Source organism: Chiroxiphia lanceolata, chromosome 7, assembly GCF_009829145.1.
Source record: "Chiroxiphia lanceolata isolate bChiLan1 chromosome 7, bChiLan1.pri, whole genome shotgun sequence".
Lineage (NCBI taxonomy): Eukaryota > Metazoa > Chordata > Aves > Passeriformes > Pipridae > Chiroxiphia > Chiroxiphia lanceolata.
Window position 1 is genome coordinate 11,720,397 of NC_045643.1, and position 13,566 is coordinate 11,733,962.

At 37.6% G+C, this 13,566-nt stretch overlaps 1 protein-coding gene across 1 annotated transcript in view; it reads left to right on the forward strand.

Moving 5' to 3' along the window:
• Positions 1–13,566, forward strand: part of AOX1 (aldehyde oxidase 1) — a 41,611-nt gene that overhangs the window by 9,420 nt on the left and 18,625 nt on the right. Inside the window, exons 11-21 of the mRNA XM_032693368.1 lie at positions 18–169; positions 413–506; positions 3,076–3,185; positions 4,045–4,229; positions 5,385–5,547; positions 6,423–6,515; positions 8,499–8,668; positions 9,957–10,083; positions 10,376–10,498; positions 11,654–11,750; positions 12,681–12,805. Of these exons, the coding sequence (XP_032549259.1) occupies positions 18–169; positions 413–506; positions 3,076–3,185; positions 4,045–4,229; positions 5,385–5,547; positions 6,423–6,515; positions 8,499–8,668; positions 9,957–10,083; positions 10,376–10,498; positions 11,654–11,750; positions 12,681–12,805 (1,439 nt within the window). The remainder of the gene's footprint in view (positions 1–17; positions 170–412; positions 507–3,075; positions 3,186–4,044; positions 4,230–5,384; positions 5,548–6,422; positions 6,516–8,498; positions 8,669–9,956; positions 10,084–10,375; positions 10,499–11,653; positions 11,751–12,680; positions 12,806–13,566) is intronic.

The following is a 13,566-nucleotide window of genomic DNA, read 5'->3' on the forward strand; positions in this document are numbered from 1 at the left end:
TAATCTTTTGGTTACAGGACTAACTCTGGGAGCTGCCTGCAGCCTCTCTGTAGTGAAAGACATCTTGACAAATGCAATCTCAGAGCTCCCTGAAGAGAAGACAAAGGTTTTCTGTGCTGTCTTGCAGCAATTAAGAACTCTGGGTGGAGAACAGATACGAAACGTTGCTGTATGTTGTGCATTCCTTGCAATAATTTGAAAAAATTATAGCAAATATGAAATCGGTCCTGACCACATGTAAAACTTGCATTTTTAATTTTGATTTTGCTGTGAATTTTCTATCAATACCTCTTTTTTGAACTTTCAATGTGTATAAATTTATATATAGTCTGCACATTATGTTGTTGCTTAACATAAAAACATGAAGGTGATAGAGAAAGGTGACATAAATCTCTTTTTTTTTTTTCCCAAGTCATTAGGTGGAAACATCATAAGTAGAAAATCAACCTCAGACTTGAATCCTGTTCTGGCAGCCAGCAACTGCATGCTCAATCTGGCTTCAAGAGGTAGGAGGAGATGGCCTGTCTCTGTAGTAGTGTCAGAGGTACAGCATCCTATTGTATGGGGAGAAGGGAAATAAGAACAGGTGAGAGTTTAAGGAACCCTTTTCCCACTCTTATACAAGATTGCAGCTGCAAGAGTAGCAGTTTATTTAACATGCTAAATATTAAATATTAATATTTAATATGTTAAATATTCCCATGTCAAGGGTAAGCATTCAGACCAACCAGATCACATCTACTTCTGTGGGCAGTGAATTACTATAAGCACTCATAAAACCTTCCAATTTGAGTAGCTGTGTACCATCTTCTCACCTCCCTGTTAGGTTTTTTTTTCTTTAATTGTTGCTTTGCCCTGGTTTAAAATCATCCTCTGACCCTGAGAAGATTCTGGCTTTTCATTCGTCAAAAATACTTACTTCTGATACAGGAACTCCCATGCAGCACCTTTGTCCATGCCCATTTCCTCGGTTTCCTTCCACCTCTGTGTATATATTCCCCTTTTCCTGCTTCTTTTCTTGTGCACTACCTTTGGAAAGTTGATGAAATTATTGGTAAACCCGAGCTATCTGGTGGCTTGGAATTACATGCTCTCCTAGGTGGCTTATGTCCTTTTTGTCCTAGATCCAGACAGAGTGAATCTTGCCATTTCAGACCATGTAATTCTCCAGTTAATACCCTGAAGGACATGCTCTTTAAAGATTGTTTCTGAGACACAATTTCTTGGATCAGATACATAAAAACTTCTTCTGTGTGATTTCCATGACTTCTTCCCGCATGTTTTGTCACTGAGAGAAAAAATACTTGTCAGAATATCATTCTGACAAGTGAAAGTACAAACATTTTTATCTTCTTACTCAGCAATTCTAATGATATACCTACTTATTTGAGTGATGAAAAGGATAACTGACTGATATCTCTTTCTGTTAACCTGGCAGAACTTGGCTGCTGGAAGAGGCTTTTAGGCATTTTCACGGGTTTTTAACATCGTTCTCTACCAATAATAGTCAGTGAAACACAGGAAAAGTGGATTGCCAAGAAAAGGAGATTGCAAAACCACTGTTAGTTGTTAGTATTTAACTGAAATCAGAGTGTAAGAGAAAATGCACCGTCTGAGATCCTGGCAGGCTCACAGGTGGGATTGGGCAATAATCTTCATGTATGTAAACAAGTCTACTCTGGATGGAATTGCAAAGGCAGAAATCCGGTGCTACTGTTCTTAACAGTGTCACTTTTCAGATTCATGCTTCAGCAAAATAAAATTCCCTTAGCGAAGATTTGCTGTCACACTAGTTATATTTGAGGAATGCAATTTTAATGCTAAATGATATTCTAGGATGAACAGGTTATAGTGTCATCATCAAGCATAACATGAGGAACATGAAGAAAATAATACTGTAAATCAGCCACTTGTGAAGTATCATGTTCGTTGAATGTGAGGGGAGTATTGCAAAATATGAACCTTTTAAAAAAGGTACAGAGGATTATCTCATTACAGAAAGTTTTGGAATAGGTCAGGGCTATTGCATGATAAATAGTGTCTACTAATAAGAAATCCTATATTTAAAATTGCATTAGACCCCTTATGTAGCATGTGAAAAGTACAGAAGACACAGAAGATGAATAAAAAATACATTTTTACTTCAGCAGCCAAACACCCATGGTTAAGTTCCACACTGTTGAGTCATCGTGGATTTCCACCTGTACAATGTTCAGGCCTCTGTGTTCTTGCAGAACAGCAATGCTACTTGGCAGTTGTGATACTGGTACAGTTCCAGTCCTACCAACAAAGCTCCTTGAGCCAATGGAGCTTGTTTAATTAATAGAATCAATTATATGTGTTAAAATATTGCATTTCTGAAAGGTCTGCTAGCTTAACTGTGGAGCAATACTGGCAAACCTGATGTAGCATAGATGAAGTTTAAGTGTTCAAAGGGCTCTTACAGTCTTAGGTTCCTTGCAGAATTTCGTCCTCTTCCCTTCTGAAAATTTTAACTTTAATACTATATATCATAGAATAACAAATATAGCCAATTTCAGAATAAACTACAAAAAGAGAAAGGAAAAAGCAACAGCATTTATTCATTTCTGGACTTGTAGAAATGTTCAGAATCTCAGGGGAAAAAACAAACAAACAAAAAAAGAAATAAACCCAAAACCTAAACAACAAAAAAATCAACCCCCTGATATTTTTTCACTTTTGCAGCAGTTCTTTCTTGCTCAGTTTTCTTCCTCATTCTTTATGTTTTAGAATGAAAGATAGTGACAACAGCAGCTGCAGAGATTTGGAACAGATTGACAGGAGTGGGGATGGGATCATCATCGGCAGTACTGGAAGGGAGGATTATGGAATGGGGATTGACCTCTGGGCACTTTTTTAGGAATCTGGTGTTATGATGTTATGGAAGATGAATTTGAATTTATAAAACATATTGCTGATAATTTGTCATGTAAACTCTGTAGTGATTAGTTACTCAGGAAGGTGGCAGATATTTCTTGCCAGGTGAAGTATCACTGATATATGTTAATTGCACAATTGTATAGAAATTTCTGGATTTGGGATTTTTTTTTTTAGGAAGAAAACGACAGATCCCTTTGAGTGATATTTTTGCACATGGAGTTGGTAACAATACCATTACACCAGAAGAGGTCTTAGTCTCTGTCCATATCCCCCATTCAAGGAAGGTATGTTATTAGTTTCCTTTGGTTTGCTTTATGCAGAGTTAAAGACTATGAAATAAAGAGCAGGAAGGAGCATAATCCTCCCTTTAAACTACCCCTGTTACTGTTCGTGTTCTGAATTCTTTACATTTATTCACTGTCAGCGCCACTTTCTCCCAGTTTCAGCCAAAAAGCACAACTCAGCAGGTAGCCAGTGATGATAAATAAAGAGTAGTATTCAGACAAAATTTTGCTCTAAAATGATGAGGGCAATAGCAATTGTCTAGACCCTCTTATGTAAAGGGGTCTTGGACAAGCTGCTGTTGTCCTCACCAGAGCAGGCTGCTCACCTGTGATATGGCTGGCACCAAGCAGGTAAAGCATTGTCATCTCCTGAGGATTTTTCTTTAAAATGGGATAAGAGTGTGAATGTGCACAGTGGTTCCATAAACGTTGCTGAACTTAATAGTAGCCTTTAACTGATACTGTGTTTGTAAGAGTGGATATGGGATCTTATAAGAGAATTATGGGTCATGTCATCTGAGTGCTGAAGTTTGATAATACTTTGAAGCCTCTAAACTTTTAGTGTGTTATTAATACAACTCCACTCCACAAGGTCCTGTCTTCCAGCTCTCTACCACGAAAAAATCTAGGTCATCTGAACTGTGTAGGTGATGGAGGACTGGGTATGACTTGCTAGAAAATCAAAGATGGTAAAGCTACTGAAAGGTCCTGAGAAGGAAGTGTATAGTCCTGAATGCTCAGGAAGTTGAATTTGTGGTCTTCATTTTTTATTCTCTTGCTTCACATAGTGTGATAAAAAGTTCCACTTTCAAATACTTACCTGTCTGTAAATACTTTACTTATGTCTGATCTTGCTCAGGGGGAGTATGTCTCTGCATTTCGACAAGCACCAAGACGGGAAAATGCTCTTCCGATAACCAATGCTGGGATGAGAGTACTTTTTGAAGATGGTACAGATATAATAAAGGATTTAAGCATTTTCTATGGAGGTGCTGTGTCAACAACAGTCTGTGCAAAACAAACCTGTTGCACACTTATTGGAAGGTAAAATTTCTCTGCCTTGTCTATGTCTTTGAATAAATGGACTTTGAAGCCTTGGGTGTACTACCTCGGAACAGGAAAGTACTGAAAGATTTCACTTGCCTGGCTGATACCTCGAATGTTCAGGTGAATGATCCGGCCAAACCTTCATGATGACTTTTCAGGATTGTTATATTTTGGAGTTTGCACATGAAGTGCAACTCTGGTGCAGTGTGCAGAGAGAGATGAGAGATGAGCTGTGAGATAGGTGGATGAGGTAACATCAGTTAGTTATGCATCTGAAGCCAAGTATTGGCAATTGATGCTGTATCCCATACATTTGATAATCCCCTCTTACCAGTGTTCTTGAATCCTTCAGTTGGGCTCTAAAAGATACAAAATTTGAGAACTTCAGATGTACCCAATAAAATTAGAAGCGCAAGTCAAGCCTTCACCTTTCCAATATCTCTTCATCTACAAGACTCTCATAATCTCTGGAATTAGTCCCTGACTTTCCCTCCCAATTTGCAGCAGCTTTACATGCTTCAGAGGAAAAAAATTGCAAATAATCCAAGCAACATAAAACCAACACTAAATGGAGTCCCACTGGCCTCTTTTACCATTTAATATGCAACTGTTTCACTAGATGAAGTGCTCATTATTCTTTTGATACTTTACATAATTAAATTTAGTCTAACAGACTAATATTTTCATATCTAGGGTTGTGTAACTATGCAGAATTAACAGTGCTGAGATCCTTCAAGCAGACTTTTTTCAGGAAATGTAACAACTAATCATATACCTTGAAAGTAGCTACAGTTTGCATCAATATTGTTATCTTCTTCCCTTCAAATGTAGGATAGTATCTGCAGAATGGTAATACTGTGCAAGACTGTTAATGCAGCTTTAAAGCTGTAATGGGGTTTGTTTAATTATTTATTGGTTTATTTAAAAAATGCTGGGATAGCACTTAATTCCACTGACTTAAGGGGCCTCAGTTCTGTGAGCAACATTGATCTACACTGTTTTTCAAAATTGCAGGCATTGCTAGAATCAATATTTTGGCTTCATTGTGAGCAGGATTATGCCTGTGGTCCATGGTACAAATATATGACTACAATTTGTATTTTATTTTTTTTTTAGTCCTGATCTGATTGTATCTATTATTCTTCCTAACAGACACTGGAATGAACAAATGTTGGATGAAGCCTGCAGACTAGTTCTTAAAGAAATTGCTCTTCCAGACTCAGCCAGTGGTGAAAAAATAGACTATAAGAAAACTTTGATAGTCAGTTTCTTCTACAGATTTTTCCTGGAAATATCACAGTCATTAAAGGCAATGGTAAATTAGTTCTCCATGTCTGCTTTTGGGCAAGCAAATAAAAGGGGTTTTTTTTCTTCTGTTGGTGCTTGCAATTTGTACAGTGTGCTAAATGTTGTCTTTGGGGTTCAGATCTACAGAATAAGGTAAGTGTTTTACTCCTAAAGAGATTGATGGAGAGATGCCTCTTTAACTTCTAGGCACTCAGATCACTTTACCTCAGACATGAGGCTTTAAAAGACATTTGAGCAATGTTAATGCAACAGTATATCAGTATTGAGCTCCCAGGCCCAAAGAAAATATGCAAGAGATTTTACTCCGTCTGTCTGTAGTTCAAAACAGAAATATATGGTATAGAAATACAGGCTTTGGAAAACCACTGTAGGTGTTAAACCAACTCTCCTTCTCATGTGAGTTGTTGACTGGGAGATGAGGACACTAAAATTTCATTTCCCTGTACATTCTGGGTGTAATTTACTTGCTTTTGTCTTAAATCTGTTCTTAAGAGGAAAAATATCCCTTTTACATTTTTCTTCTGTGTTGCCTTGAGCTGTTTTCTCTAAATTACCATTACCAGGTAATTGACTATTACTGAGAGTGTAATCTGGAGTGATTCTGTGCCAGTTTGGTTAGTCCCCAGGAAAATGCTCTTCTGTCTATCCCTGCTTTATGTTGCTTACTTTAAACAAGCATATTTATTGAATCCAATGTATTTTTAAACACTATTTAGTGAAATCTAAAAACTCTACGTTGTTTTAGAATTGTTACTTTAGAGCCTTTCTAGTTTGAGCCTGGAAGGAATTTCCTATATAAAGACTTCAGTGATTTTGGTTGTTAGCTTTTTTATTTGGAATATTCAAGATGTGAGTTTTAGTACTAATTCACTTCCTTTTCAGGATCCTTGCCACTTCCCTGGCATACCCATGGAATATAGGAGCGTCCTAGAAGATTTCGAAACCAGAATGCCCCACAGTATCCAAATATACCAGGCAAGTGATTTCTTCTAACATTGTTTTGTGCCTTACAAGACTTGGTAAAAAGTCAAGGTTCAAGCATGACCCTTGGTGTGAAGCTTAGGTGCAGATTTTCCAAGGGATTGGAGGGAACATGCTTTTAGTGGTTGATTTTAACTGTATCTCAACTGGAAGATCCATGTTTGTAAAAATGGGATCATATGGGTATACTCCTTCTAAACAGTTCTCTGAAGACAAATATGCTGAGCAAACTCCATTGTCAGACTGCTTAAATCTGTATATTGCAGTGTGCAAACCAATTAGAAAGAAATTAGGAAAACCCAAAAAAGACTGAAAAGCCCAAGTATTGTATATATATACTATAGTATCACTATAGTATTATTGTCTCAAGATAGGCTTTTTTATGATCTCAAGGGGGGCTCTTGAGTCTTACTGTAGATTTAGGAATTAAGATGAAGTGTGATGGCTGTCTGGTCAAATTAACACAAGTATCCTAAATCAGCACTAGAGAGCAGCAAAGAACACAAATTGTATTTTCTGAGCTCACCCTTTCAACTAGATCATGGTGAAAATGCCCACAAGGATTTTTGATATTTTAGTACCCTCAATAGGCAAGAAAAAATTTCTAGTTTTTGAAAACCTAAAGAAAAATTCAAATTAAATCGAGTTACACATTTATTTATTTGTATGTTTGTTTGTTTGTTTTTTTGATATTCCTTAGATTAGCTTTAAATACTTTAAATTTGTTCCAGTTGTTATCTGCAGCTTCCTTCAGAGGCATTACTAAAAAAAAAAAAGACACTACAGACCATAAAAGGGGCTAAGATAAAGGAACTAGTTCTTTATGGCTTTTAATAATTTATTTCCCAGCTGTAACAAAGTGGTGAAACAACAGAAATTGAATTTTTGTTTTTATTCAATCAATTGGCACTGAGTAACAAAATTGATAAACCCATAAAATCTGGTTTTTTCCACTTTAAAATTTATATCTAGCTTTTGCAAGGTCCCATCTTTTGTCTGGACTCTTTTAACTGAACATTATTAAGCTTTTAAAATTAAGAGGAAAAAAAGAATGCCTATGCTGAGATCTAAATACCTGGTCATTCTGTTGTGGAAAAGTTGAGGTGCTCTAGCTGAGACATCCATTCGAGGAACTTCAGGCAGTCAGGTGAAAAGTGTTTGTTCTTGACCTTGAGCTGATAGCAGACAGTGTGCCAGAAAGTGCAGGAGGTAGAAGTGTGTAGCCAGAACACTTGTGTGCTGGAAACTTTAGAAGAAAAAACATTTAAAGTTGTAAGCAATTAAGTAATTCTGGATGCAGAAAAGGAAAAAGTTGGGGCGAATACTGACTCAAAAATTGGAAAAGTGTTCTGGAAGTTGACAACAATTAATTGATGTGGCACAATTAACTGGCAACACTGAATTAACTTTCAAGAAAAACTTACCAAAATAAGATTAATAAGGCACTAAATTCATACACAGATGCAAGGAAATAAAACTGGGAAGAAAATATTTAAATAACATTTTCTCACTGATTTATATTGATCAGTTACAATCTTTCAGTGAGGAAGACAAATTCTAGAAATTGCTGCAAATAGCTCCAAATACACTACCAGACACTGAAAAAATTCAGAGCAGAATCTTGTGAGAATAACTGAGAAAATTCTTGAAGCTTCATGACACCTTTTGGTAAGAGAGGAAACTGTAAAAGTGCTGGGTTTATCACTTTGATATAAATAATTAAGGAAAAAAAAAATCCAAGTAGACAAACCTGTGCAGTGCTCTCAAAAGGCTCCTTAAGAGAAGAAATTGGTGAAACTGGAGAAATCCCCAGGAGCAGCAGTCAGGTCCTGCAGCCACATCTGTTTTCAATGTTGAACCAGAAGGTGCTAATGTGAACAGGTGTTCGTTCATCTGATTTTCTGATTACTGTAAGAATAACACGACTATTCCTTTTTTAACTGTTTGGGGGTGGGGGGTGTATTTTTGACTGTACAGGATGTAGAGCCCAGTCAGTCTCCCCAGGATCCTGTAGGACGGCCCATTATGCACCAGGCCGGGATCAAGCACACCACTGGGGAAGCAGTTTACATTGATGACCTTCCTTCTGTGGATGGGGAGCTTTTCCTGGCTGTCGTCACTAGTTCCAGAGCTCATGCCAAGATTGTGTAAGTGTTCCCTGTGTATCTGAAGGAAGTGTTACCATGAATTGCTGTCTGAGATTTTTAGAGCAGACTATGAGTTATGTGTGTACGGAACAGCAGGCCTGATAGCCACGCTGCCTTGCATCCTGGAAGCAATATTGTTACACTAGTGGAAGGTTCTGTTTGGATTTAAGTGTCTCAGCCCATTTTACTGTACTGGTAGGGTTGAACTCTTTCTGATTCACGAGCCAGAGGCAGCCTAACTACCTCCACGAAGTGCTGAGCTGTGCAGTGCAAACAGACACCGAAATTCGGTTTCGCCAACATGGCTTCGAAATCTCAGCTCTATCATGAAAGAAGAAAATTGTTCAAAATGTAGGCAATAGTGTTGCAACATTACAGCAACAAGGCAGCAAAGCTCATATGACCCTTAAAGTAGAGGAAGACGGGGAAGAGGATTTTATTTTGTAAAAAAACTATTTTCACTTATGTTTTTAGACTGCCAAGACACACCTATTCTAGCAATTTGTTCAGTGTTCAGGCACCAAAACGTATATTCAGGTGGTCTAGTAAGGATTAATTATCACAACTGAGAGGACTGGGGCTGTTAGCTACAGAGTCCTTGTCATATTTCCTGGCTTATTCTTAGGCTAGGGATAGTATGCTGGGTTTGGATATGCTCTTTCTGGTATCCTCAAGGAGCTGACATCACCTCCATCTCTGTGAGTCAGTAGATTTATTTAGTCTCCTTTGTTTTCTGATCTGGGTTTCCAGAGAAGGTACCTGTATTTTTGCTGGGATCTGATGACCTGCTAAACTAGGTGCTACCAAAACATGCCATTCTTGTAGACCTTCTGCTGTTCTTTCTGATCCTTCTACACCCATGCATTCCCATTCATTCTGCATTTATACTGGTCTTGCCATTTATTTTATAACTCTCTTCACAAATCCTCAATTTGTAGATGCTTATTTGTATCTTTTGATATCCATGAAGGCTGTGAGGTCTTAGAAAGTTGCAATTGTAGCATCATAGTTGTCAGTGATTTTTCCTAAATCAATGCACTTCAGTCAGTCCAATGGGCTAATGATTTCCCTGTTGCATCTGAAGTATCTCCTGGAAGTGAAGCAGGTTCATAGAATTTTAAATTATCTTTTACTTGTACTTCTTCACATGCCAGAGACAGATAGAAAAGATGTGTCTGAACTTATGATCAGATCCTAATAGTACAAGAAATACTCCTCTGTCTTGTGTTCCTTCCTCTGTGCAAGAGTTTGTGAAACTGAAGAATTACACTTCTCTCTTCCCAATCAGATCTATAGATACCTCAGAGGCTCTAAAAGGACCAGGTGTGTTTGATATCGTAACAGCTCATGACGTACCAGCTGCAAACGAGTTTTACTATTCTGATGAACCAGAGATTATATTTGCAAGAAACAAGGTATAACTACAATCTTTTTGTAACTGTTGTTCTTCATTTTAACTGTTTTTCTTCAGCCTTTTATCCTCTTGTTATCCATCTCTGAATATTGTATTTTCCTCGATTCTCAAGTTATACTGGTATTTTTAGTAGCTGGTTAGCTTCATGGATGATCTGAAAATACAGAAGTCCTAAATCAAAGAAAACTTCTAAAAAGGAAACATGGATAGCGGTCACGTGAAAGAAGAATATCAGCAGCACATATGAGAATTGTTTGAACCCACTGTTCTATTACACAATGTGTATTTTACAGGTGATTTGTGTGGGTCAGATTGTCTGTGCAGTGGTTGCAGATTCAGATGTTCATGCCAAACAAGCAGCTGCAAAAGTGAAGATAGAGTATGAAATGCTGGAACCAGTAATTTTAACAATTGAGGTACTAATAATTTCTTTCTCTCGCTTTTTGTTTAATTAACAGAAGCACCAGTTCACATTCTTCAGTTATTTTTTAAGTATATTTTTTAAGGAAACAAGGTGAATAAGAACATCCAATTAACCAGTCTGAGTGTCTCCCTGTAAATAAATTCTCAGCCTTTTGTCTAATTTTGACCACTATGATAGAGAGGCAACAGTCTCAAAAGTATTAAGGTTCCACAAGTTTCACAATAATACACATTAGAATGAAAAAGAAAAAAAGAACTCTTTCACTGTTCCCAGTGAGGAAAAGACAATGAATATGCTGATTTGTTTCAAATTTTTTTGGTAGCTACCAGCTGGTCAGCCAACATATGTATATTGTCAGTTAGCTCCTGATTACCTGTAGCAGTTTTATCTGTTGTCTAGCTTACAAGCTAGGCTGGAGACGTAGGAATTGTTGGGGAAATGTGAAGGGAAAGATGTTAGGGATGTAGAACATTTTAGAAATGTAATGTGGGAGTCATAGGGGAAATGGATTTATGCTGGATTAAAAAGATGACTAGAGGTAAGGAACAAAAGACACATTTGCAGGGAAGCAGCATTAGTTCTGGTAGTCATTTTACAGCTTTTTTCCATAATGTGTGTGTGGTGTAATGGAACAGTCTTCTGATAGAAAAAATAGAAGTAGTCTTTTTTCAAAGACTGGCAAATTTATTAATATTTCATTAGAAGTGAAACTCCAGTGAAGTCTTACTTCAAATAAAACAAATTGTACTTTATGAATAGATTCTACTTTTACTTAGTCCTTGTGATTTCTTCCTCTCTTAATGGCATCATTCTTTGGATGATGTGGTTGCGTTCTTATTCTGTGCTGTCTTGGTCACTAGCTACATGTATGACAGGGAAGAGCAGGTTGAATAAACTGAATGCACTTCCTTCAGAAACTGCTGTCATCAGTTACATGAGGCACACCAGGAAAGAATTGCTGGAACTGAATACACAAACTCATCAACAATGACAGTAAAGTGATGAAATACAGTTGCTCATTAACTTTGTTGGCTGGTAGCTCAAATCTCTGAAGAGAATGATGTTTGTCCTGAGACTAAAATGCTGCAATAAGTTGAGAACCTTAGAAATACTTAAAAAAAAATATTTCTCCTTTTCTCCATTGCAGGAAGCTATAAAGCACAACTCGTTCTTTGAGCCAAAAAGAAAGTTAGAGGAAGGAAATGTTGATCAGGCGTTTGAAACCGTTGATAATATAATTGAAGGTAAACTGCAGAATACACTTGTTGAGAAGTTTTTGATTGTCAGTATTTGGGTTGTCTGTCTGCTCTTCGAGTCCCAGTTCTACCTTTTTTCCATATAATCACTAGGCCTGAGAAAGCTCTTGATCACTTAGAAAACAGTGTGATTAAACCTAGTGGTCTTGTTGTCCTGCTAATACATTCAAGTTTTTGCATCCTCTGTCCTTGAAAAAAGTCACAGAATCGTTAAGTTAGAAGGGAGTCATCTAGTCCAACCTCCTGCTTAAACTAGGTCTGGTTAGAGCAGGTTATTAAGGGCCATGTTCAGTTAGGTTTGGAATACCTCCAAAGACTGAGTTAACACAACCTCTGTAGGCATTTGTTCCACCACTGTTTCACCACTTTCATGCTGATTTTTTTTTCTTGTATCTGGCTGGAATTTCTTGTGTTTATTGCCTCTTATCCTTCCATTGTGCATCTCTGAGAACAGTCTGGCTTGCTCTTGTCTATACCTCCCATTAGGTAGTTGTAGACAGCAATAAGATACCTTCTTAACCCTTCTCTTCTTACGGATTAATAAATCCAGTTCTCTTGGTCTCTCCTTATACATCCTGTGGTTCAGCCCCATGATCATCTTGGGGACTTTCTTCTTTACCTCGTCAGTATGTCCATGTTCTGTTTAATTTATCTATGTTTTATTTGTTGTTGTTACCACTTGTATGCAATATTATTCTACTCTTAATCCAGTTCTGTTGATGCTAGTGGAACAAGAACAATTTAATCCTACAAGGAGTTTGTGTTTTTATTTTAGATAATGCTCCTTCACACAAGAAGTATCAGAGGATTTGACACTGATTATCATAATTTACATGATGATGAACTGTTAGTTCTTCTCTGCTTCATTTCTTCTATCCAATTCCCTCAGTAACACTTGTGGTTTTCTCTTTCAATCAGGGGAGATTTGCATTGGGGGACAGAAACACTTTTACATGGAGACTCAGAGTGTGCTTGCTGTTCCAAAAGGAGAGGATAAAGAAATGGATATATATGTGTCAACACAGCATCCAGCAATTATTCAGGTAACACAGAGCATTCTCAGAGAGAGTAGCTGGACTTGTGACAACAGAGCTTTTTAAATTCAGTTTACAAATCTTTGTTAACAGTTTAGAAGCTGGAGAAACGTGAAATTGTACATTTGGATTGTCCAATAACAACTGCTTTGTAGTACTGCTGCATTCTGATAAACACTGAGCACTACACTTTCAGGATAAGTCTCTTATTTCCCTTTGAACAAAGTACATTGTGCCCCACTGTTGTAGGCATGAAAAACTGTGGAGTGCTCAGGTTCCTCCATTCCCATTAGCTTTCCACTGGGGTGAGGAGCAATCAGTTCCCTGCAGAGTCAGAACCTGCTGAAGGTTTGATCAACTCTAACAGCTGTAGGTGAGACTGCTGCTTCATGCAGCAGTCTCATAATCATAGATTGGTTTCGGTTTAAAGAAACCTTTAAAGATCATTTAATCCAAACCCACTGCCATGGACAGGGTTATCTTTCACTGAATAGTTTTTCAAAGCCCCATCCAACCTGACCTTGAACACTGCCAGTAATGGGGTATCCACAGCTGTGGGCAACCTGTTCCAGAGCCTCACTACCCTCACTGTAAAAAATTTTTCTCATATCCAGTGTAAGCCTGCCTTCTTTTAGTTTAAAACCATGGTCCTTTATCCTGTCAATGCAAGAGTTGGTACAAAGTGTCTTTCTCTGTTTCTTGTAAAGCCTCTATATATATTGAAAGGCCACAATAATGTCTCCCTGCAGCCATCTCTTCCTGGCTGAACA